Here is a 25,263-nt window from a genome sequence, read left to right as displayed (position 1 = left end):
GAGGGAAACTAACGGGGAAAAAGGAAATCTACCAGGTGGATCCTGCAAGAAAATTTACGGGAGAGAAAATAAAAATATTTAGTAAAAGTATGAAAAAGATATACTCTAATGAGAACCACAGAATTGCATCAAAATATTTCTTGCTCATAAAATTAAAAAGACAAAATTTTAATAATAATGCCTTATACTGATACGGGTATTGCAAGTGATGTACTCTTTGCTAATTAGAGCATAAATGTATGCAACTGGTCTACAAAAAAATTCTGTAATAAGATTAAGTTTTGCAGATATTAATTATTTATTCCTTTCTAGTTTATAGTGTTTTATTACTACATACAAAATTACTCCAAAACTTAGCAACTTAAAACAGCAGTAAATAGGGGGTGCCTGGGTGGCTCCGTTGGTGGGGTACCACTTTTGAATGTGGCTCAATCATACAATTCAGTTCCTTTACCTTGTATGTCAGCAAAGGAGCGATGAGAAGACATCACAGTGTAAGAGAATTTATTTTGAGAGAGAGAGAGAGGGCACGTGAGCGGGGGGTGGGGGCAGAGAGAGAGAGAGAGAGAGAGAGAGAGAGAGAATCCCAAGTGGGCTCCCAGTGCAGAGCCTGATGCAGGGCTGAACCCACAGTGAGATGATGACCCCAGCCGAAATCAAGAGTCCAATGCTTAACAGACTGAGCCACCCAGGGACCCCTCTCTTCCCTTTATACGAGCAGATAAACAGCTGTGCTCATTGCCTTAGAAGAAGCCTGTGAGGTTTTTTGTTTGTTTGTTTGTTTGTTTGTTTGTTTTTTGTATTTCAAGAGCCCAAGATTAGTATGGACTTTACACATAGAGAAAAATGCTTGTTAGAAATTTCAGGAGAATGCAGAGTTCTCCCTACTCCAGACCCCAAAAGGGCCGTGTAGACAGAGATAAGGCCCATCTCAGCAGCAAGCAGACAAGGTGATGACCCAGGTTACCAAAGAGCAGGTGGGTCCTCAGCCTCTCCACTTTGCACCACATAAGCCACCAGACCCGCCTGGGAACTTAGACAACACCTGAGGAAAAGGAGATGGGGGTAAATTGTCTGAAACTCAATTCTGCCACCCCGTCTGAATGGAGCTTGAAATAGGGAAAGTTGAACGACAGAAAAATAGGGAAGGCTACATTTATTGCACACCTCAGTTTGTGGATCGATACTCCTGATATTTGCTAAATGTTACTTAGTAGACGTTTATTAAACGAGCAAGAGAATGAACACATAAAACGTAAAAATTTGTACAAGGTCCAGCCTCGCCCAGGGCAGATGCATTTTGATGAGGCAGTCACAGGCAAGGTGGACTAAGGGGCACGGAAGCTGGGCTTCCAGAACTGTGCCTGCTCCGATCACACGCAAGGGGGTGGGGGCCGTGACAAACCCCTTCCTGCAGTAACCGGGCTATTTCCCTTGGGCTGCCGTCTAGGAGAAACATAGGCTGGGCTTTATTCCCCTTAGGGTCCCAGTGGTGAGGGGCGCGCCTCCGCGAGAAAAAGGACCAGTCTCAGTTTCAGGAAAGGCACTTAGCGTCGGCCTGAGAAGCAGGGAGCACCCCGCAGAGTTTAGCAGCTCAGGCTCCAGACTTTTCTCCGAAACCTAATTCCTCCGCTCAGCTCTAGACCCGCCCCTTCTGGGCCCGCCTCCTCGGGCCTGCACGATTGGCTCTTCCTCCATTTCCGGCTTCTGGAGCCCGGCGCTCTCGGCTTCCGGTGTCATGGCGGCTTGAGGTCTCGGCAGTCGGCGAGGCGGCTGCAGGCCCCTCCCTGCGGAGCCGCTGGTCCGGCAGGCGGGGATGTGACCGCGGGCCCTGCCGGCCTGCCCCGGGCGTCGCCTCAGCTCCCGTGCCAGCGCCCTCCGTCCGCCCCGATGGCGGGGTCCGGCTGCGCGTGGGGCGCGGAGCCGCCGCGGTTTCTGGAAGCCTTCGGGCGGCTGTGGCAGGTACAGAGCCGCCTGGGGAGCGGCTCCTCGGCCTCGGTGTATCGGGTGCGCTGCTGCGGCACTCCCGGCTCGCCCCCCGGCGCCCTCAAGCAGTTCTTACCGCCCGGAACCACCGGCGCTGCGGCCTCGGCCGCCGAGTATGGTTTCCGCAAAGAGAGGGCGGCGCTGGAGCAATTGCAGGGTCACAGGAACATCGGTAATTGCCGCCGCCTCCCTTCCCTTCTTGCCCAGGTCCCAGCCCGGTGGTACACCCCCTCTCTCAGCCTGGCGTTCCGTCTTCCGTCCTTAAGGCGGGAGGCGTGGGCCTGGCCCTCTCGTTCCCCCGATCCTGGCCCTTCTCCCATCCCCCTTCACTCTGTCTGCAGGAGGGTGGAGTTGGTGGTCTGCTTAGCCCAGTGTCACGTAATAGATGCTCAGTTAAGTTCTGCTTTGCTTCGGGTCTCATCAGAAAATGCTGCACTTACCAGCATAGAGTTATCTTTCCTAGCGAAAGGAGGCCCATCTTTGCTAGATGTCTCCTGTCTTGTATGGAAATTTTTGAATCTTCGCATACCAGTGCAAGATGAGAAATACTCCTAGGGCTTGTGATAAATGCTGTTAACTCATACAGATGTTACCTGGTACGTATTTAGCATGGATTTGGGAGAAATGACTCAGTATTAACATAGGATCCTTTATGGAAGTATGAGAATTAGGAACACGTTATACTTTTACCCTGGTAAGTCTATGTTGCACGATTTAGGTATTCAAAATGTAAGACAGGTAAGCTAGGTAATGATTACTGATGATCGATCTGTGAAAACAGCCTTGGCTGTCCTTACGTTAACAGAGTGTATATAGTTAGTTAGAGCTTTGGCTAATAAATAAATGTCTTACTTCCCGGCAAGCATAATCGATATGTAATTTGAAGAGTGACCTTGTTCATGTTACCATTTTGGAGAAGAATTTCATCACCACTAGTGTTGCCCCCCCCGCCCCCCTTTTTGTTAAAGCTTGCTAGATGATGTATATAACCCTGGTATTTGAGAGGGAAATTTTTTTGTAGTTTTTGCAAGCTTAAGGACTTGTTGCGTCTTTGCAAGATTAGGTTAAGTTGTCATCTTGAAAATCTTTTAAATCTCTTTTAAATGTTATTTGTTTATCCTGTTTTTAATATTTAGATTACAGAGTACTATATTGCGGTCAAATGCTTTACCCTTCACCTGTACCCCCCAGAGTGCTGTTTTGGATCAAGAACCAATCTGCAATTTTGTTTTCACATGGTGTCACATCTATCTTAAGAGTCCATAATATTTGGATTTTACTTTTAATCGTTTTTGCTTGGTACCCTGAGTGCATATTCACCCATCACTGAATGCTTAGTGATACAGTTTGAATTAGTGTGCCGTCTTTAATATCTTTGAACAGTAATGAGCTGTTGAAGATTTTCTCATTTTAAAATAATCCGGTTGCCAAAAAAAATCTTATTTTGGGGAAAAAGAAATTACAGTGGAAGCTCAATTGCTCATCAGAGTTCTCCTTATCTAGGGTATCCCAAATGTGTTCTGCAGTTATCTGTGTTGCGACTTATTCTGAGTCTCGTTTTGAAAGCATTATAATTTGTTTCTTTTTTTTAGTGACTTTGTATGGAGTTTTTACAATCCATTTCTCTCCGAATGTGCCATCACGCTGTCTGTTGCTTGAACTCCTGGATGTCAGTGTTTCGGAATTGCTTTTATATTCCAGTCATCAGGGTTGTTCTATGTGGATGATACAGCATTGTGCCAGGGATGTTCTGGAGGCCCTTGCTTTTCTTCACCATGAGGGTTATGTCCATGCAGACCTCAAACCACGGAACATATTGTGGAGTGCAGAGAATGAATGTTTTAAACTCATTGACTTTGGACTTAGCTTCAAAGAAGGCAATCAGGTAAGAAATACTTTAATAATAGGAGTGCTTTGGTAGACACTTAGAGTATTTCTTTTTTCTTTTTTTTTAAATTTTATTTAAGTTTATTTATTTTGAGAGAGTGGGGGGAGGAGGGAGGAAGGGGTAAAGAGAGAGAGGGGGGGAGAGAGAGAGAATCGCAAGCAGGCTCTGGACCGTCAGTGCAGAGCCCCACACGGGGCTCGAATCCACGCCACCGTGAGATCGTGACCTGAGCCGAAACCAAGAGTCAGAAGCTTAACCAACTGAGCCAACCAGGCGCCCTGACTCTTAGAGATATTTCTAAAATACTGAAGCGGCTTGGGGTCACGCAAATGAAAAGAATTTCGTTGCCACCATGTGAAAAAAAGGACGTGTATTTGGGTTAGGTGGGGTAATGAACAGGTCATTACTGTTACCGGCGTCCCCAGTGTTGGGGCTCATGGCAGAACGCACGTGACAGTTCTGGCAGACCCTCCGTTCTCCACGGTTTGTCAGCTCTTTGCAGAGTGTCCTTATTTATCAGCAGTGCCCAACAGGCAAGAGATTATCTAAAGAAATGAGCAGCTGTGTGGAAAGCGTGCAGTTTGCCTGTGAGAACTGCTCGGTTAATGAACCAAATAACTGGGGTCGGCAAGGACTACAGATTTGTTGGCATTCGGTTTGGCGGTGGTTTATTACACGTTTAGAGAAGTAAATACGTGGTCGAGATGGCAGGAAAGTGAACAGTCTTTTGTTGGTCGCGATACTGACTCTTCTTCTTCAGGATGTGAAGTATATTCAGACAGACGGGTACCGGGCTCCAGAAGCAGAGCTGCAGAATTGCTTGGCCCAGGCCGGCCTGCAGAGTGGCACGGAGTGCACCTCAGCCGTGGATCTCTGGAGCCTAGGAATCATTTTACTGGAGATGTTCTCAGGAATGAAACTGAAACATACAGTCAGATCTCAGGAATGGAAGGTAACCTGCACCAGTGCTTTCGTCTGGGATCCTTAATTCCAACTTAAAGGCACGCAGTTTAGAATGAGTCTCACCAGGGCCTCTCTTTGCTTCATCTCTCACGTACTCCTCTTCCTGCGTTTTCGGTACCTTAAGTGCTACTGTTTATTCTCCTAGACACAGATGTGCTCGTGAGGATTGCACGCCTGCTGACCTTAGCCTGGGGCCCGGTGCCTAGACTAACCAGGAACGTGCTCGATAAAATGAATACATGCATTTTTCCAAAAAGGCAGAAGGGATTTTTGTTTAGTAATTTAGTTATATTACGTCCTAAACTATTACTAATGCAGGAGTACATTATAAGTGAAATGATGTTTACGTAAAGGTTTATAGTTAATGCCTCATAGTATTTTAATGCACAGCCTCGCTGAATTTCCTCGCAATTCTGTGTGGATCATCAGAGAGCATATTGGTCATTCTTTTACAAATGACAAACTGGAGGCACAGACATATAAATAGCCACTTGGGGCAGATCGTACGCCTGGATGTTCAGACCTGGGCCCCATACTCTTCTTCCTAGGCAGAGTTTAGTGTTCTGAACGTGCTCAGTTCCACAGTGTTTTAGATTTACTTAATGTTCCGTATATGAACTATGCCGGTAAAGTGAGTGCTGCTTAGAGCATTGTTGTTGTGGGAACATGAGTTCTAAATTCCAAATCCTTGACATAAGAATGAACTTTATGTATGTTCGTAACTTAGGAATTCACTGTGTTTTCAAACGTACTGTGGGGCTGCAGTGTTGTGAGGGTATCATTCCCCTTTAGGCTAGAGGTTGCTAAATAATACCAGGTTTAGGAATCATTGGTTCTGATATTCTGCAACAAGTGTTTTTTTTTTTTTCAACGTTTTTTTAATTTATTTTTGGGACAGAGAGAGACAGAGCATGAACCGGGGGAGGGGCAGAGAGAGAGAGGGAGACACAGAATCGGAAACAGGCTCCAGGCTCCGAGCCATCAGCCCAGAGCCTGACGCGGGGCTCGAACTCACGGACCGCGAGATCGTGACCTGGCTGAAGTCGGACGCTTAACCGACTGCGCCACCCAGGCGCCCCAACAAGTGTTTTTTGAGTATCTTGTAATATATAGTTGGTGAATGGCTCTTGTACCACATAGGGTTTATTTCTTCTCAACCCCTAGTCTTCTATTTCTGGAAGTATCCCTGGAAGGAATGCTTTCATGGTCTTGCAGGTGTACCTAATGCTTACTTTTGGCAAAAAATGCTGCCATGCAAGCAAAACTAGAGTCATTGTTGCACATTGGTACTTTCAGACAGTCAAGAGGCTCAGTAGTCTTTGTTCGGTGCTATCCCAGATACAGATCAATTCCTTGTGTTAGTTTTGACTGTCTTTGAGACCGCTAGGCTGTATCTGCTTGGTCCAGAGCTGATCAGAACTAGGTCACATTCAGGCATTTTGTATGCAAGTTGGAGGCATGATGTGCGTTAATAAAATCCCGTGTTCACCCTTCCTAAATAAAAACAGTATTTTGTATTTTAATCACCTTCTGTGGAGGCAAAATTGCCAAACGAGTATGAGTCTGGGCTCTGAAGTCAGACTATTTGTATCTTGCCTCCGCTGCTTTCTAAGTTATTTAGGGTAACTGAACCACCGTGTACTTTCTGTAAATCGAGGATAATAATAGTATTTTTCTCACAGAAGTGTTGAGGTTAAAAAATAAATGATACCACTTCTTAGCATAGCATGTTGCCTGTAGTAAGTATTCAGAAAATTTTAGCGATAAGGGTGTTATCAGGCCTTTTTCCTCGTGTCTACCCTTCCACCCTCTGAGAACTCATAATGTTCCCCAGGATTTAAACTATGAATATGGCAGATCCAGATTTTAAATACCACGTTGCTTTCTTTTCATAGTTTATTTGTATCTGAAAACCAGTTAAAGACTCCTCACTAAGACACTCCAGCCCAACTGTCACACATTCATTGTCACTTTGTATTTAACTATGTTCTTATGTGGTTGCTTTGGCATTTGTTCGTGTTTGTTCATCTAGTGACTATTCATAGAGAGTGCCGGGTACTATGCTGGGTGCTGAGAATAGAGAAAAGAAAGTTCCTCCTCTAGAAGCTCAGAGTTACGCACATTCAGGTGGTAAGCTCTCAGAAGTGTCTTCTGTTGCGTTTACCTACCAAATAGTACAGTGCTGTGTGCCTGGTACTCCGTAAATGCAGACTGAGCGGAATAACTGAAGGAAGACTGCTCTCTCTTTTTTTAGGCAAACAGTTCCGCTATTATCGATCACATATTTGCCAGTAAAGCCGTGGTGAATGCCGCAATTCCAGCCTATCACCTACGAGACCTTATCAAAAGGTACGTTATGTGTGCTTTAAAGTTCTTAAATGTGTACGTGTACTATGTGAATGTGGGGTTTTTTTGTTTGTTTGCTTGTTTGCTTTTACTGACAGGATTTACATTATTTCTGGTGATCGCGTAGAGGCTTTTTTCGGCAGCCGTACGTCGGTCCTCTTGTAGCTCTGGCAGTCCTGTATACTTGATGGAAATTAGGTTTTTGTTTGTTTTTGTTTGTTTCTTCTAGGGTCTTTTTGAAAGTAGGTTTTAAATTTTTTTTTTTTTTTAATGTTTATTTATTTTTGAGACAGAGAGAGACAGAGCATGAACGGGGGAGGGTCAGAGAGAGAGAGGGAGACGCAGGATCTGAAACAGGCTCCAGGCTCTGAGCTGTGAGCACAGAGCCCGACGCGGGGCTCGAACTCACGGACCGCGAGATCATGACCTGAGCTGAAGTCGGACGCTCAACTGACTGAGCCACCCAGGCGCCCTCCGAAAGTAGGTTTTTAAAGAGAGTGTTTATTAACTAAAGACTGAGTTTGCTTTTGGACAACCAAAAAGCGTTTAAAATAAGGTAGCTATGCATTATACTTTAAATAATTACCGTGGAAAACTGTGGGGACAGAAATAATGGTTTTGTTTCCTGAGTAGGTCCAAAACATTAGATATTTTAAAATAAGACATCATGTGTATTATCAGGTAGTTGGTTTTTCACGTTTCTCTCATTATGGGCCAGAAGTGAACAAGATAATTACTGTGTTGCAAAAGAGTAGATCTTTTGATCAAGTCAGTATTCTTTCTTTGGAATATTAACCCTACCACCTTCCAAGTAGGTTTTGGGTTTTCGGTGTGTTTTTTTTTTTTTGTTTTTTTTTTGTTTTTTTTTTTTTTAACAGCTTCTTATTTTGAAATAATTACAGATTCAAAGGAAGTTGCAAAAATGTTACAAAGAGGTCTGTGTACTCTTCACCCAGTTTCCCCCAGTGGTAACATCTTACGTAACTGTAGTGCAATGTCAAAACCAGGAAATTAACATTACAGTCCACAGAATTTACCCAGATAAGGACTTACAATTTTACTTGCACTTGTGTGTGTGTGTGTGTGTGTGTGTGTGTGTGTGTGTGTGTGTTTTACAAATTGGTTTTAAATAGCTGTTACTATCTGATTGGTATTAGATTTACAAGTTGCATTTTTCATAGAAAAGGTGGCATTGTGAGACTGTGTAATACGTTGTAACTTGGAAGTCAGATCAGATCATGTAAGTTCTGGTATTGACTTTGGGATTTTTTTCCCCTTGATTGTACAAGCAAATACTAAATTTGGAAGCTACAGAGAATTGTGATCAGCAAAATAAAAATTATAAACCTACTTTCTAGTGTTAGCACTTGGTATATTTCTTTTCGGTATTTTTCCACATATTTTGCTATGTACGCATGCAAATTATTTGAACCTTTTTTATTGTAGAATAAAACACAGATATTGAAAACAAATGTGTAACTTAATGAATCCTTAGGAATACTGTTGTATCTATCATTGAGGTCAAGAAATAGAACTTTGCTAGCTACCCCAGAAATCCTCTGTCCCCATTCTAATCTTAAACCCTTCTTCCTCCTTGAAAGCAGCCACTACCCTGACTATTATGGCAATTACGTCCTTGTTTTCATTATAGTATGCATCTTTAAACACTATGGTTTAGTGCTGCTCTTCTAAAAAAAATCCTTTTTAAGTTTCTTTTAATCTGAAAGGTCCTTTTCCATTTCCTACCCCGCTTTCTCCTTATTTACTTGTTGTTCCCTTATTTATTGGGTTGTTGGTGGCTTGCTATAGCTGTCACAGTCTGCATTTTGCTGACAGTGTTACCCTGGTATAGTTTAATGAATATCTGTTTATTTCTTGTAAATTGGTAGTTGTATCTAGAGGGTTGATTTTGGTGTGTGGTGGGGAGCAAGACTACAGATAGTATTGTGTTTTTTCATTAAGGAGGCGCATAACGTAGCTATTAGAAACTGTTACCATTCAATGCTCAGCTCCATTACTTTCTTAGGGTTTGTAGAACGTTGATGTTCTTACTCTGTCCTTCGTGCTTCATTTGGTTAACCAAAGACAAAGTAAACGCTTGATTCTCTATTCACTGGTTTTCATAATGCGTTGATTCTCTGTCATCCTCCAAAGGGGATCATTCCCTTTTGAAAGTTCAAAGTATCATTATTTGGTAACTGCAACCCATTGCAGTTCTTATCCTAATTGAAGCTAAAATTGCCCATCTTTGATGAATGTCAGCATGTGTAAGTTGGATTTTGCAGACATTATTATCTTTTTTTTTTCAATTTTTTAGAAATGTTTATATTTGAGAGATAGAGAGTGCATGAGCAGGGGAAGGGCAGAGAGAGACGGAGACAATCTGATGCAGGCTCAAGGCTCTGAGCTGTCAGCACAGAGCCCGATGTGGGGCTCGAACTCATAAGCCGTGAAATCATGACCTAAGCCAAAGTTGGAAACTTAACCAACTGAGCCACTGAGGTGTCTCTGACCTTATTATCTTTTATAGCTTCCTTGCTATCTGGTGTAACAAGATGTTCCCAATTCATCTTATACATTTCCTGCCCCAGACCTGGAAATAGCCATTTCTCCGAGAAGCCTGATTTCTTTTAGTAGGAAGTAGTATTTTAAAACCACAATCTGAGTTTTGGGAATACTCATTGCTAGGGGTGCCTGGGAGATTCAGTTGGTTAAGCGTCCGACTTCTGCTTAGGTCATGATCTCGCAGTTCATGAGTTCGAGTCCCGCATCTGGCTCTCTGCTGTCAGCGTAGAGCCCGCTTTGCGCTTGGTCTTAGCCAAAAGGCCGAGAAACGATGCACAACCGGCTTTGGATCTTCTGTCCCCCTCTCTCTGCCCCTCCCCTGCTGGTTCGTTCTCTCTCTCTCTCTCTCTCTCTCTCTCAAAATAAGTAAATAAACATTAAAAGAAATTATGTGGGGATACTCATTGCTACTGGGATGGTCATTGTTTCTAGGCCTTTTAAGTGGACAGAGTTCATGTGAATATTCCCCATTCAAATTCAAGACCACAGAGTTTTTATGTAACTTTTATTTCACATCTCTTTCTCTTTCTATGTCAGGAATTCTGGTTCTTAAGGACAAAGGGAATGTTAGAATATTTTATAATTGCTCATTTGTTTTATTCCACCTTATATTAAAACAGTCTCAGGATAATAATACTCTAGGAAGATTACTAAAAATGGTTATTTTTGCATATGCTTTTTCCCATTCTTCCCCCATTTGAAAAATAGTTGTATCTGGGGGTGACTGGGTGGCTCAGTTGGTTAAGCGTCTGATTCTTGATTTTGGCTCAGGTCATGATCTCACGGTTCGTGAGTTCGAGCCCTGTGTCAGGGTCTGCGCCAAGGGGCAGAGTCTGCTAGGGGATTCTCTGTTTCCCTCTCTACTTCTCCCTCACTTGCGGGTGTGCGCTCTCTCTCAAAAAATAATAAAAAATCGAAATATAGTATTGTGTCCTAGGTATGTATCATGAGTTATTGAACCACTTACTTGCAAATAGCATTCGTGTATTTTGTAGATGAATGCTCCAGTAAGCCATGCTGACTTAGCTAATGTTGCGGTGAACATTAGACATTTGAATTGTCTTCAGTGGTTCCGTTTTCATAAGACTTGACGATAGTCACAAAGATCCCTGTCTGTGTGTTTAGCATGCTTCATGACGACCCGGGCAGAAGAATCCCTGCTGAGATGGCTCTGTGCAGCCCCTTCTTTAGCATTCCTTTCGGTAAGCTGCCTGCGTCTTTGTTTCTTCCTTGGGCATTTGACGGTCAGACACCAGAACTCACTTACCTTCTGTTCCCATGCTCCTTTGCCTAGTGTTCATCCATTCATTTGGGGGAGTTTACACTTAACCATGTTGTATGAACCTCAACAGCCCCTCATATTGAAGATCTGGTGATGCTTCCAACTCCAGTGCTAAGGCTACTGAATGTGCTGGATGATGATTATCTCGAGAATGAAGAGGAGTATGAAGGTAACTGCTTCCTAAATTACATTTTAATTTTTTTCGTATCTTTTTTAACTCCTTATAAAGCGTATTTATTTGTTTATTTTGAGAGAGAGAGAGCACGCACGAACGGGGGAGGAGCAGAGAGAGAGAATCCCCAGCAGGCTCTGCGCTGTGAGCGCAGAGCCTGATGCAGGGCTTGAACCCACAAACCATGAGATATAACCAGAGCCGAAATCAAGGGTCAGATGCCCAGCCGACTGAGCCCTCCAGGCACCCCTGCAAGAGACATTTATGTCAACAAATGCTTACAGTTTTGATAAATCGGAAAGTAGGGTAGTGTACAGAGGCAGAGAGGAGAGGTACTTAACCCAGGTTGAGCGACCCGTGAGGGTGTCTCTGTGGAGGTGATGGCTGAGCCTTGTTAGTAACCGGACTTGCTTGGCTAAGAGTTGAGGGATTGAGGAGGAAATGGCATAAAGGTGAGAGACGAGAGAAAACGTGGCATGTTCTGAGAATAACAAACTGTTTGGTGTGGTTGTATCTTAGGATGCTTATTGGGGAGTGGTCAATCAAGGCTGAAGAAATAGCCGGGAATACAGATCTGTAGCAAACTCATTTGCTGTGTTAAAGAATTTGGATTTTATCCCAGAGACAGTAACACTGGAATATGACACAAGAGAACCTATACCTCAGGGATAGAACAGTCCCTGGCTTATGAAATAAGTACTCAATAAATATTTGTGCTTGGTTGAATACAATAAAGAGACATGAAAAAGTTAAAATAGGGGAGTGATACAGTCAGACTTCTGTTTTAGAAAGAGTGTTCTGGAAGCAGAGCGGTGAATGGGCTCAAGCAGGACCCAATTTAAAAATACCAGTTGTTTCATAGTAAACATTTTCTTTGTGGAAAATTAAAACCGTTACAGATAAAGCTAACTTGATCACACTGTGCCTTTAAGGGTAAATTATTTTATGTCCCTGGGCTATATGTCATTGTTTGACGAATGACACAAGCATAATTTGTTTGAATCCGTAATAGTTGTGAGAATCTGCAGCCTCAGCTTTTCAGGATGCCTGTTAATCGGAAAGAATAGTCTTGCCTTCAACATTGTTTTAATCAGGTCATGATGTACCAGGGGCTCTAAATAATCTCTTGGTAATACCACTTACGTCCTTCGTGCCGATCTACTTACTGTCTTCAGCGCCTACTTCCGTCTCCTAATTTTGTTTGTAAAACTCAGGCTTGGGCTTTCTTGAATATATCTTGGGCATATTATGCCTCCTCTTTTCTTTGTATTTTGTTGTATAACACTTTATTCCTGCACGTAAATACATCGAGTGTTTACACGTTGCTATTAAATCTTAGTGTTTAAGAATCTCATGAACTAAGTGTCACAGACAACATAGTAGCATTAAATACCTTTGTTAGCTCTGATTAGTAAGGTCGTCATCAGGTAACGCTCACTAGTGTTAGATAAATTTGCTTAGCTAGAAATCCTATGTATGGGGACAACTGTCTTGGAATCTGGGTGGGAGTGGGACAGGACGTTGGAATTAAACCTTCCCCTTTAGACCAAAATAAATTCCAAATCGGGATTAAGATCGAGATTCCAAATCAAGAGAATAAAGGGAAAAATTATTTAACTTAATAGCTCTTAACACAGCTCTTACAAGTCGGCCCAGTAAATAGTGGGTAAAGGATATAGTTGGATACTATAGTAAAGGGTATGTGAGTCGGTCTCCTATATTTCATTCTCATCTGCTGAAATGCTCATTAAAACCACACAGTGAGGGCACCTGGGCGGCTCAGTCAGTAAGCTGCTGATTTCGACTCAGGTCGTGATCTCACGGTTTGTGAGTTTGAGCCCCGCATCAGGCTCCATGCTGCCAGTGTGGAGCCTGCTTGGGATTCTCTGTCTCTCTGTCTCAATTTCTCTCTGCCTCTCTGTCTGCTCCTTCCCTGTTTGTTCACTCTCTCTCTCAAAATGAACTTCAAAAAAAAGGCAAGATTGGAATTTTTTACTTCGAAAAGAAGCATATATGATCATATTTGCTTGTATAAGTTTAATAATATTTAGGGAAGGATACAGAAGAAACTGATAACTTTTGTTGTCTTCAGGAAGGGGAAGAAAAAAGCAATTGGAAAAGTGGGACGTATTAAATGCTTTGAGTTTATATTATCCTTAAGCTTAATTTTAGAAGGTGTAGAAAATGACCTCATTACTTAGATACGGATTCCTGAATTCTTTGATGATTTAAAGTTTTTAAATAATGAGTGCTTAGTAATTCAGCAATGTGGTTACTGTAATGTGTTTTCATAATCAGATGTTGTAGAAGATGTAAAAGAGGAGTGTCAAAAATATGGACCAGTGGTCTCTCTCCTTGTTCCAAAGGAAAATCCTGGCAGGGGACAAGTAAGTGGACGTTTTCATAATTTCAGAATTACTCAGAGATTACTAAAATTCTGAACAAATGTTGTTTAGTTCTGTCGAAAGATGCACCCAGAAACGTTGCTAGAAATTATGAGTTTTGCATTATGGATGTTCTTATTTTCTTATACTTTTTGCTTTTTTCCAAAGGTTCTGCACTAGGTGTGCATTTTTTTTTTTAATCAGTTACGGCTTTTTTCTTCAAAAGTATCAAATCTAGTTTTGAGCCGTTGTGAGCACCAGTGACACGAGCTGTACCATAGGCTAATTTAGGTCACGGTCAGCTACAGAAATACCGTGGCCTACTTTGTTCCGATTAGGTAGGGTGAGGAAACCATTTAGGTTAGGGTCTCATTATAATGGAATTATTGGTGCCAATTTAAAGAAGGAAAGTTCACCGCCCGAGAATCCTGAAACCTGAGTTCCAGTCTCCGTGTGACCAGCTTGGTGACGATGATCCTTAGTTTTTTCATCTATGCAATGTACAGGCTAAAACTACGATTCGGAAATTTTTGACTAAGATTATTAGAGAAGTCTTTTGAAGATCTTTCTTCTACCTGTAGTATTTCTGCTTTTCTGGAACAGAGGATTATTCTATACAGGGTTTCTCAGCCTCGACGCCATTGACGCGTGAGCTGCATAGTCCTTCGTGGGGCGAGCTGTCACGTGCACTATAGGTATTTAGCAGCGTCCCAACCCTCCACCCAACAGATGCCTTCCTCCCACCGCCCTTTGCAGCTGTGGCAATCAGAAGTGTCTCTCAGCACTGCCACATGTCCCCTGCTGGGTGAAGTCACCTCTGGTTGTGGATTTTTTTTTAATTTCTTTTTTAATGTTTTTACTTATCTTTGAGAGAGAGAGACCGAGTGCAAGCACGGGAGGGGCAGAGAGAGAGAGAGGGAGAAACAGAATCCGAAGGAGGCTCCAGGCTCTGAGCTGTCAGCACAGAGCCCGACGTGGGGCTCGAACTCATGAACTGCGAGATCATGACCTGAGCCTAAGTCGGATGCTTAACCAACTGAGCCACCCAGGCGCTCCTGGATTATTATTTTTATCTTTTGGTTCAATATTATATGAAAATTCTTGGCAACTGAAAAAAGAAATGAAAGACATTTTGCTCCGATCTTAGTGAAAAATCATTGCCAAGGTAGTAGTAACAACATTTATCTCTTTCAGGGTCAGGAGCATACTGAATGCATCATTGCTGTTTGTGTAGTCAAGGAGTATTTATTGAGCACGTATTATTATGTTCTAGGCCCGGGGATACATTAGTGACACAACCAGACACAAGGATATGTAGCAATAAGTGCTGTGGAGAAAAGGTCTAAGGAGAAGAGGTTTAAGGAGTGCTGTGTGTGTGTGTGTGTGTGTGTGTGTGTGTGTGTGTGTGTGTGTGTCGGGGGGTGCAGTTTCTGTTGGGTGGTAGGGAGGGGCAAGCTGAAGTTACATTTGAGTTGAAAGACAAAGGGGATGAGGAAAAGAGTTCCAGATAGAGGGAACAGCAAGTTTCAAGGCCCTGAACTTGCCTGGCAGGTTTGAGGAGGTTGGTGTAGCTCCAGCAGAGTGAGAAAGAGGGGGCATTACAGCACCTCTGCCTTAACGGAGGGGCGGATCAGGGGCGGTGAGCCTCGTGGGACTCCAGACACCTTTACTCTAAACCAGCGGGGAAGGTCTTTGGAGACTTTGAATTAAGGACTAACATGATCTGACTCGACATGAACCTCAGCGGTCAGTATGAGATGGAAGGCACAGAATAGAGAAACAGGAGGAATGTTTTTGGGTAAGAAGTATCCAGCCTTCAGATGATACGGAAAAACAGATCTTCGTCAGCGAGAGGAAATATGCTGTGTTAACAAGCTCTCACTGACCTTTAGAGGAGAATGAAAACAGCCGATAGACTCGTGGAATCTCGGGTGGAACTTCTGTAGGTTATTGATACGTCTGTTACCTGGTTGGCAAAGTCAGTCTTCATTCAAATAATCGATTCAAACTAACAATACCGTTTGTTTTTTTAAAGAATGTTGTAAAAGTCACTAAAATCTAAACTGTGGAATGCATCTTGTAATTAGAAAAAGCAGTCAAGATTAAATTGATATAATTATTTAATTTCATAGTAAATTATAAAAATGTTTTTCCTCTTCAGTTTGAAATGTTGAGGGGCGCCTGGGTGGCGCAGTCGGTTAAGCGTCCGACTTCAGCCAGGTCACGATCTCACGGTCCGTGAGTTCGAGCCCCGCGTCAGGCTCTGGGCTGATGGCTCGGAGCCTGGAGCCTGTTTCCGATTCTGTGTCTCCCTCTCTCTCTGCCCCTCCCCCGTTCATGCTCTGTCTCTCTCTGTCCCAAAAATAAAATAAAAAAAAAAAAAAAAAAAAAAAAAAACGTTGAAATGTTGCAATGTGTAAAACTGGAGGTCGGTTATCTGTGAAGCCGGGAGCATCACAGAGAGCATGGCTCTCCTTCTGGACGTGCACGTCTGCTCACCGAACGCTGGTGTGTGCACTCGGAAGTTACTGAGAATCAGGTTACAAAAAGTCAGGAAGAGCTGCATTGTCATTGGACGTCATCTTTTCACTTTCTTTTGTGTTCAATGAAAAGGCCTGTGTCGCTAGAGCTAACTGGTACTCGGGTGCCTGGGTGGCTCAGTCCATTAAGTGTCTGACTCTTGGTTTCGGCTCAGGTGATGATCTCATGGCTTCATAGCCCCACAGTGGGCTCTGTGCCGACAGCATGGAGCCTGCTTGGGTGTCTGTCTGTCTGTCTGTCACAAGTAAAATAAACATAAAAAAATGGGGGGGGGGGAGTGAGCGGTCACAGGCTGGGCATAGTGCTTTGTTTACCCATGGAGGAAGATTCGGTTCAAAAGTACTATATTTGGAATTGTCTCTTTTCATGCCCTGGAGGTTTCTATACCCTTCCGAAGTAACTTTGTCAAGTGGAAAGGGGAAATGGAAAAGGAGAATCTGCCTTGAACTTCTTGGTGGATCCAATTTTAGGAGCAGGTATAAGAGAATGCTGACACTCTGGAAATTGATTTCCTTCAGGTGGCCTATTTTTGGTTTCCCTTTGAGAGTCTGAGTGTCTAGGATGCTCGCACCCCGGTTTGAAGACTGTTGACTTAACAAATGAGCGAGAGGAGGATGAGGCTGTTCTTTTTCTGGTTCAGAAATTCATGGGTAATTGAGGACATGTCACTTCAAATTATTTCGTCTCCCAGTAACTTTTACTTTGGATCATCAAAAAGAACATAAGTTATTAGGCTGTATCCTCTACCTGTCTCAGGAAATCTGAGGCTCTGGAAAAGGAAATTACCTAGTTTTAAACTCTTCCCTATTGTAGTCATGGTTCCTACGAGTCTTGTAGGCATCGTGACCAGGTTTCCCTCCCGCCGCTTCTGAACGTGTAGGTTGTCTTTGAGATGCCGCGGGAGCACACCTGGTCTCCGGGCTGTTCGGCCCTCTCTTTGGCCTCTGAACATGGCAAACGCATGTCCACTTTTCACCCAACTTGTCTTCTGTGGATTTTTCCGAATGGAACTGAGTTAGGGAAATATTCTAAACCGTGCTCAAAAATGTGGTCTGTGGACCAGCACCATTGGCATCACCTTGGAGTCTGTTTACTTAAAGTTTATTTTATTTATTTATTTTTAAGATTTTTTTAAAGTGTTTTGAGAGAGAGAGTGAGAGTGAGCAAGTGGAGGAAGGGCAGAGAGAAATGGAGACAGAAACCAAAGCAGGCTCCAGCCTCCGAGCTCTCAGCACAGAGCCCGATGTGGGGCTCAAATTCACGGGGCATGAGATCATGACCTGTCAGATGCTTAACCAACTGAGCCACCCAGGCACCCCTTTATTTATTTTGAGAGAGAGTGCATGGGGGAGGGGCAGAGAGGGGGAGAGAGAGAGAATCCCAAGCAGGCTCTGCACTGTCAGTACAGAGCCCAGTGTGGGGCTGGAATTCACAAACCATGAGATCATGACCTGAACTGAAATCAAGAGTTGGATGCTTAACCCACTGAGCCACCCGGGCGCCCCTGGGAGTCTGTTGTAGAGACTCAGGCCCACCTTAGAGCGCCAGAAACCACGTCTGCGTTGTAACAAGGTGTGATCCCTAGGTGTGCCCTCAATGATCCGTGCGTGTTCCCTAGAGTTGAAGAAGCCCTGTTGTAAAGCAGTCTTGATGGGAATGAAGCCACTTTTCTGTGTCCTCTTACAGGTCTTTGTGGAGTATGCCAATGCCGGTGATTCCAAAGCTGCTCAGAAATTGCTGACTGGAAGGATGTTTGATGGGAAGTTTGTTGTGGCCACATTCTACCCGCTGAGTGCCTACAAGAGGGGATATCTGTACCAAACTTTGCTTTAATCAGTAACCTGAGGACTCTTTCCTGTTTCTCCTCCATTTCCTGGGTTATTGTATTCTACATCTGAATGCAGAAGTACCCCCTTACCATTTTAAGGGAATACTTTGTACATTTATTTAATCCTACTAACGTGCTCAAGCAATGACTGCCTTGCAAACATTTGGCACTGAGTAGGACAAGACCTCTCAGCTATACATTGAGGGGTTTTAGAGCATCCATATGGGCAACCTTTTGTTTTGTGCAGTAGGCCAAGTGCTGCTCTTCAGTATGTAACCTAAAAAGATACTAATTATTCCACATGATCGTGAAGCAAGGATGAATAATATCATGTCATAGTGAATATTAACAAGTTTGTTAGAGTCGGTGACATCACTTCCAGATTATTCCTTTATGTTGTCAGGTGGTTCTTCCTTATCACTGATACTCATAGCTGGCACTGGATGTTCCCAGTAATTGTTAAGTGATTGTCCAGCAGCAATTACCTACTGTGTTCTTAACACTGAGTTATGAATTTTTTTAAAGGAGTACTGTAGTACTGAATATTCCTTTAAAGAAACTGCAGTGAGCCTATCTACTTTTTTTTTTTTTAATTAAGGCTTTTAAAATAGAAAGCTGATGCTTGATCTTGCACAATTTTTATGTCTAGTTTGTATGTTTGAGTGAGTGTGCGGGAATGAAAGACTAGAGGAGATTTGAGTCGGCGTGCTTTCTAGTGTGAGTCTTGTGAGCTCATACAGTCTGTACCTGTCTCTTTCCTAGCTGTTTCATGTCTGTAAGACTTAGGACATATGTTTTTTGAGAGTTGGTCTCATAGAATGTAAATGAGAAAATAGTTCATTCCTGAGAGGCTCAGAACAAATGAGTCTAGACTGGGTTAAACTGAAACTCTTAAATTGGTTGGAACGAAGCAAAAGTTTTGCTACGCGTATCTTGCCCCCTCCTCCGGGCTCCTTTAGAACCTGTATTAGCTCATCTTTTCTGTACTGAATTTCCTGTGATCATTGTAAGATTTTTCAAGATCGAGTTCTGTTTACTATGCTGGAAATTGAAGTGGGTCAAAAAGAAAGAATTAGATGTTCAGTGAAGGGAAAGGGAAAGAAAAAAACTAGGCAAAGAGAAAGGGGATAATCCGGGATTCTTGTTTTCCTTCCTCTCTTTCTCTGCCATCGCCCTCCCTCTACTACTTTTCCTTTTCACCCATTCTTTGCCTGCCTTCGTGGTCGAAGAAAAGCCAGAGGGGTGGCGTCCCAGACCGTCTGGCTTCTGACTGCAGGGAAGTTAGGAAAGGTGTAGCTCTCATAAGATGGAGGGAGAAAGGAAGAAAAACTCATCAAGAATTCACGAAAGGATTTACAGCAATCCATTGTGCCCCTGAGCACAGGATGCTAGTGTGCACGCTTTCGTGGACATGGGTTGATTACGTGGTTTTAGGAGTTGTAATCATGGATTCCTCCCACGTTATGGTAGGTTGACTTTAAAGGTTTAAAACTTGGGAAACCTTTTTAAAGCACTGATTATACAAAAAAAAAAAAAAAAAAAAACAAGGATACAGGCTATGAATTTTTTTCTTGTTTCCTTATCTAAATGAAATTAAAAATGTTTTTTCCTAAGGAAAAAGCCTTTAATATCTTTCCCTGCTGGAAGCCGCTTCGTACAGCCTGTGTGTGTTAACGAGAGCCCAGCTAAGAATTTACATTTTAGAGGACGGATTCTCTTACCCTATTCAAACACTTGCTATTTGACATTTGAGTTATTTACAGTTACATAATTATTCAGGACTCTCCCTTAATGTTTATTATGAAGCCGAATTTGGTATAAAGAGGCGGATTTATGAATTGCCTGAAGGCCTTGTGGCATCGTCCCCAAGGGAAGATTAAATTGTAAGTGCCCTTAGAAGGAAGATGTGTGGTTTTTCATTCTGGCCGTCTCAGAAATTGATTAGCTGGTTTGTTTTCAAATGCAAGTTCGAGAGAGGATAACCAGTACTCTGGAAAGTAAACTTTCCTAAAACATAAATGTTTATGTGGGTAGCAGCTTCCGTGGTGATTAAAAACGCCAGGTCCTTCTGTGCATACCGATGAACATGGAATACAAGTGAATTTTTTAAGAGCAGGCATCCCAGGTCGGCACCTGTACCTTTCTCCTCCGCCTCCACCCCCACAAAGAAGAAACCCTCACAAATGAACTGCAGGGAAGCTTCTAAGCTTAGTGACGCCACGTGCTGCTAGCGTCGTGATGCTGAATGTCACGGCATTCTTTGTCGTCTTATTGCCGATATATTCATACCTATATGTAGTGTTTGACACTGTAGAATTTTATTACGGAAGATCCTAACTAGATTTTCAGGGGGCCAAGGGACTAATTGATGAGCCTGAGTACCGTGCATTGAATTAAATATTTTATACTAAAGCCACCAAATTGAAAAAAGATGCCTCCTGTGATGTAAATTGTGATTTTATAGCTTTTAGCCCATTACTACCAAAGATCACGTGTGCAGATTCTCCCTCCCTCCCCCGATACTGTAAGAAGTTTAATCTTACTGTCTTTCTCAAACCTGAACCAAATATTATCAAAAGATGTGATTTTTATGATTCTTTTAGGGTGAAATATATACACACATTTTGATTCCTCAAAGTTATTAAAAACCTAGGAATTTTCTTTTTGAGAGGTAGGGTAAAGAGGTGCGGCTTTTTGTCACTTAAACCTTACTCTTTCGGACAAATTTTATCTCAGGTAGTTTTTCTTTCCCTAAGTTAGTGTCTTTGCTTCCTTCCCTCTTGCCTTGCTGGTTCCTCATTATTCTGTGGTGTCGTCACGATACACTCTTGGCCCAGAAAAGACATAGAAACTGATTATTCTGGAGGAAATCTTTGGTCCTTTGGAAACATTTGGGGGAGGTGGCCAGCTAGCCACTTTGAAAACTTGAATGCTCTCTTTCTAGGAGAGCAGGTGGACTCAGACACACCTCGTTAAAAGATAATTGGCTGCATTTTAAAGTTGCCTTCTTGCAGTAAGAGATTGCCCTTATTACCACTGGATGTCTCCCCTTTTTTGTGGCCATCCGTGTAGCAACTCTGTAGAGACATTCCCTCTCTGTTCCGCCTTGAGCCCAAACTGGCTGCTTTTAGAACAAAAACCGTAAAATACAGTTTTGCTCCTCCTTTCCCTTGTTTTCGCTGAGACAAGTATTGCCTTCCTTTTGGTACTCCAGCTGCTAAAGCGTGCGGAGATACGTTAAATTAACCTTTAAAGGAAAAAAATATCCTTGAATTCTTAACTTGCCTTCTAGATTCATGTTCCTTCTACTGATATTTTAACCTCTGAGCAGATTTGTGATAGGGAGTGCTGGCTGCCAGAAACCGTGCTGCCAGGTGGAGGAAGTCGAAGAGAGACTATGGCCATAAGGTTTGTTTCGGTTTTATCACGCTGGGCTTACCCCCTGCTCAGGGCATCAGTTACCCTTCTGGAATAACCGAAACAGTCCTGGCACTCTGGTGCTGCCTCCTGGCTCCTTTGGGTGTGTTCATCAGATGCAGGGAACTCCCATTTTGTCATCGTTTTCTTCTCAGGTCTTGTGTTCTGACTTTATTAGGCGTATCTTACATCATTTCCACCGTCCGTTTTCCTCCGCAGCATATTTCAGTTGGTGTAATTTATTATGAAAATCAGCGCCAGAGGAACTGATGGTAACTGCAATAACATAGTTACTGGGTGAGGGCGTGGGAGACACACTCTCACTGTGTGTTTCCCCTAGAGTTTTATGCAAGGCTCCATGCTAGGTGGCTTTACTCAGATTAGGGTACAGATGGAATCCTATCACGACTAAATTTTAGTCTGGTGGGTGTGTAGACAGTCAAAGAATTAAGCAAGTGCCTTGTGTTTCCTGGAAAATATTAAAACTCATTTGGGTGAAAGCTCCCAGATGATGCTAATTTCTTGCACCTCTGCCTTTTCCTTGGAAGAACTTTTGGATGGAGTCACATAGTATAAAAGTCCAGAATGTCCTTGATTTACCTTTTTATGTATGTGTGAAACTATTCATATTTGATTCCCCCCCCCCCCCCCCACAATATTGCATATGATGGACAGCCAGAGTTAGCTGGCAGAATCTAATTCTTCCTGGGACCTCGTTCCATTTTTAACGCTAGGTTCCTTCTTCAAATCTTAACTGCTCTCGCTCTCTGATAGAATTTATTTCCTGGCAGGTATGGTCACACGCCGACCAGCTTTTGGTCATGATTAGCTCAAAGGGATTTCCATTTCTTCTTTAGGTGCTCAGTAAGGCACCTTTACTTGAGATGGTACTCCTTCCAAGTGAGTGTTGCTAGTAAGCTTTCACCATGAGTGGGAAGATGTTGAGTCTCTATAACGTGGAACTCTTCTGAACCTCTTGTGGTGTATTTGGATAAGTTACATTTTCTTAGTTACAGGGGAACATGCATATTTCCATTTTTAGAGTATCCAGAAATTTGAAGAATTTGTTTGGTTTAAGGTTAGCTGCTTCTCTGCCTGATCCTGCAGGACGTTGTGTTTTGTTCCCTTAGCCACCTCTCCCACCTCAGTGTTCTTCACTGTTGTTTTTAATTGTAGGATGATCAGTAGATTGACACAGTGGCATGTAATCAACAGGTACTGTGGATATTTAAGAAGGAGATAAACAGTTGTAACTATTTTTGCTGCAATTTTATAGGAGAAATGGGCTATAAAAGAAATATCTATAAACCAGAGAGCATTTAGGAAATTGTATATTTTATAGGTGGTAATTAAGGTGATCTTCAGCATATAAGATAGAGAGTTTATGCAACTTTTGTTTTCCTGATGTAAAGTTTTTATTCATCTTCCTATATACAGCTCAGCACTTTCGTTGTCCCTTATATTGCTTATGAGGATTAATGTTTTAAATTCGCTCTGCTTGCGCTTTTCAGAGAGTTGTCGTAATCATGCGGTTATGTTTATATCCCCATAAATGCTGGGATTCATGGGAAACTGATCAGATGACTGCCCGGGTGTTATTTCCTATTCAACAGAGTAACTTCCACAGTACCCTAAAGGAAACTGGTGTGTGTTTTATGACCTAGGTTCCCAGTACTTTCATTTAGAGGCAAAGAGAAGCATTCTATCTTACTTGCCTTACCCGACCATTAATCCTTGTTGTGCAGAAGAGAGCTTATTTTGTTAGACTCTTGACTGTCAGCAAGAGAATTATATCCAGTCACTGTCTCCCAGTTTGCAGCTGCCTTCCCTTCCAGGCTCCCCTCTTACTGGTACTCACAAAGTCAGGACTGTGTTAAAAGCAGACGTGGTGAGGTGTTGTAAATCATGCGTACGGACGCAGAATCTCTTCGGTTATTGGAATTCTGTATCGCTGTGTGATTTTGTTAGCGTGGGTTGTCAGAAATCTGCCAAATTTAAGAGTCAAGAAGAGAAAGAAAAGGAATAAAAGAGGTGAGGGGAGGAAAATGGCTTCCTTACTGGTATTAGTAATCTCCCATATAGCTTATGATCTAAAAGTGATCATTTATTTTGGAAAATCCAGGTGTGGTGCTTGTAGCATAGAATAGAACATTGCCTTTCCTACACATTCCTCATCGTTGTCTCCCCAGAAAATTATTTTTAGAGTTTATCAACCCAGATTAAATATCCATATTCAGTTTGGCCTAATTTTTAAAAACCAATATTTAAACTCCAGTTTTTGTGTGTTTGATATACATCGACAGTCATGCAGATCAAGGATCGGAAAGAAACCGGGGATTAAGCATCTCTGCATTTCCCTTTGCACATTGGGTACGGGGGGTATTAGTATGCACCAGCCGCAGCGTTCTAGCACCTTATGGAAGTAAGTCATGATTATTTATTATAATTAAAAAAAAAAAAGCTGCATCTCTGTAGAATACTTACTCTGCAGAGTGAAGCTGTTCTGTCTTTTCCAGCAGGATTGACTCTTTCACTCTTAAGTCTTTATCGAGAAAATCTTAAATGGTTTAACATTCCTTTATATCCTCTTACCAGTGTCAAATGTGGGGCAGAAGGGATATTTTTTCCCAAAAAGGGCTCCGTCTTTGTTACCCCTTGGTCACTCTTCGAAATCCAATCACGATCAATAGATTTTAACAGTTGATGGCTTCCCCTATCGGCACTGGAGTGGTCGGTTGTGAAGGTTATCATCTGCTACTCTTTTCCCTCAGAAATCTGCACTTGCCGTGTTTTGGATAAGAAGGTTTGGTGGGACAGAATGTGAAAGATCACTCAAACCAAAGCCAGTTAAAAGGAGTATCCTCTCCTGTTGGTTTACCTCCACCTCGGATCGACAAGGATATTACAGCACACGGTGAACAGTCTGTAACATTTCTACCAGGTTTTCAGTAGCATATCGGTGTTGGCATTTCTTGGCACTGTGGTTCCCTGTCCTTGGTGATGTCTTATTATTTGTGAGTTTTTGTTGGTTGGGTTTTGTTTTTGGTTTGTTTTTTTTTTCTTTTAATAACTAAACGGGACTATAAATGTAGATGTGTATCAGTACCAAGAAGTCCTTTTCTGAAATCCCTAAATTCCTGATTCCTACTCAAGTCTTTTAAACTTGTTTTTTCTTGCTGAGTAGCAAAGAACTTTTATTTTTCACTTTCCTATATACCTAAAAATTATGGACACTGCGTTTCAATGGACCGTGTTGCGTACAGTTTTTTGCCGAAAACTTTTTCTGTAAACACAATTGCCTTGTTCAGTTTTGTTGTAAACTGACTTACCGTAAGATGCACTGTTGATATGCTTTCTGATGTGTGTTTGATAAGGGTGATAAAATAAAGCTTAAAAATAAAGGAGTTGTGTTTTCATTTCAATATTCCTGCACTTAGTGGAAATAGTCCAGTTTAGATAATAGGTAAATACGCTTATTTGGGGGTTTCATTTTTACTAGGAGCTACCATTGAGAAATTTCCATGTAGCCTCAACCATTTCTGAAGAAGATGGTTTTTCACTTACAGAAGTAGCGTGACGGTGCTGAAATGTTAACTTTTCATTTTCGAATACATGTTCTTGATACCGTAGAAACAGGCTTCTCTCCTGGAAGGAACCAGAATTCTTAGTTGGAAGATTGGTGTTCTAATCTTGTTCTTTTCTCAAGTCGGATGGCTTTAATCGAGTGACAAGTGACTTAATTTCTGACAGTAGCAGTATTTTCTTGCCATTATTTTTATACTGGAATCAAATGAAATAGTAGGTTCAACAGTAATCCCGTCATCAGTTAGGAGCGTCTCCTAGACGATGGTGCTGTTTTAGGTAGTTTATAGATGGAGCCCCAGGCCCCCC

General features: G+C 42.5%; 1 protein-coding gene across 3 annotated transcripts; it reads left to right on the top strand.

The window, feature by feature from the left end:
• Window positions 1-1,764: 1,764 nt before the first annotated feature.
• On the top strand, window positions 1,765-24,776 carry UHMK1 (U2AF homology motif kinase 1). 3 transcript variants are annotated; one of them, XM_042924669.1, is made up of 8 exons: window positions 1,765-2,158; window positions 3,579-3,871; window positions 4,635-4,826; window positions 7,092-7,186; window positions 10,874-10,950; window positions 11,101-11,199; window positions 13,501-13,589; window positions 17,814-24,776. In XM_042924669.1, the coding sequence occupies exons 1-8, from the start codon at window positions 1,891-1,893 to the stop codon at window positions 17,958-17,960; spliced, it is 1,260 nt and encodes a 419-aa protein (XP_042780603.1). In that variant the 5' UTR covers window positions 1,765-1,890; the 3' UTR covers window positions 17,961-24,776. The 3 variants fall into 3 exon arrangements, with proteins under 3 accessions (XP_042780603.1, XP_042780604.1, XP_042780605.1); XM_042924671.1 differs by lacking the exon at window positions 1,765-2,158 and adding an exon at window positions 2,255-2,582; XM_042924670.1 differs by lacking the exon at window positions 13,501-13,589 and having other exon boundaries at window positions 17,814-17,927.
• Window positions 24,777-25,263: the final 487 nt, after the last annotated feature.

This window comes from Panthera leo, chromosome F3 (assembly GCF_018350215.1).
Source record: "Panthera leo isolate Ple1 chromosome F3, P.leo_Ple1_pat1.1, whole genome shotgun sequence".
Taxonomy (NCBI): Eukaryota; Metazoa; Chordata; class Mammalia; order Carnivora; family Felidae; genus Panthera; species Panthera leo.
This window is presented reverse-complemented; position numbering and strand designations above follow the sequence as displayed.

What these genes read in the sequence shown, in the direction of transcription:
- UHMK1 (XM_042924669.1), top strand. Translation starts at nt 1,891, where the DNA reads ATGGCGGGGTCCGGCTGCGCGTGGGGCGCGGAGCCGCCGCGGTTTCTG. An exon ending in TCAGATCTCAGGAATGGAAG is followed by an intron (nt 4,827 to 7,091) that starts GTAACCTGCACC and finishes CTCTTTTTTTAG; the next exon opens with GCAAACAGTTCCGCTATTAT. An exon ending in AAAATCCTGGCAGGGGACAA is followed by an intron (nt 13,590 to 17,813) that starts GTAAGTGGACGT and finishes GTCCTCTTACAG; the next exon opens with GTCTTTGTGGAGTATGCCAA.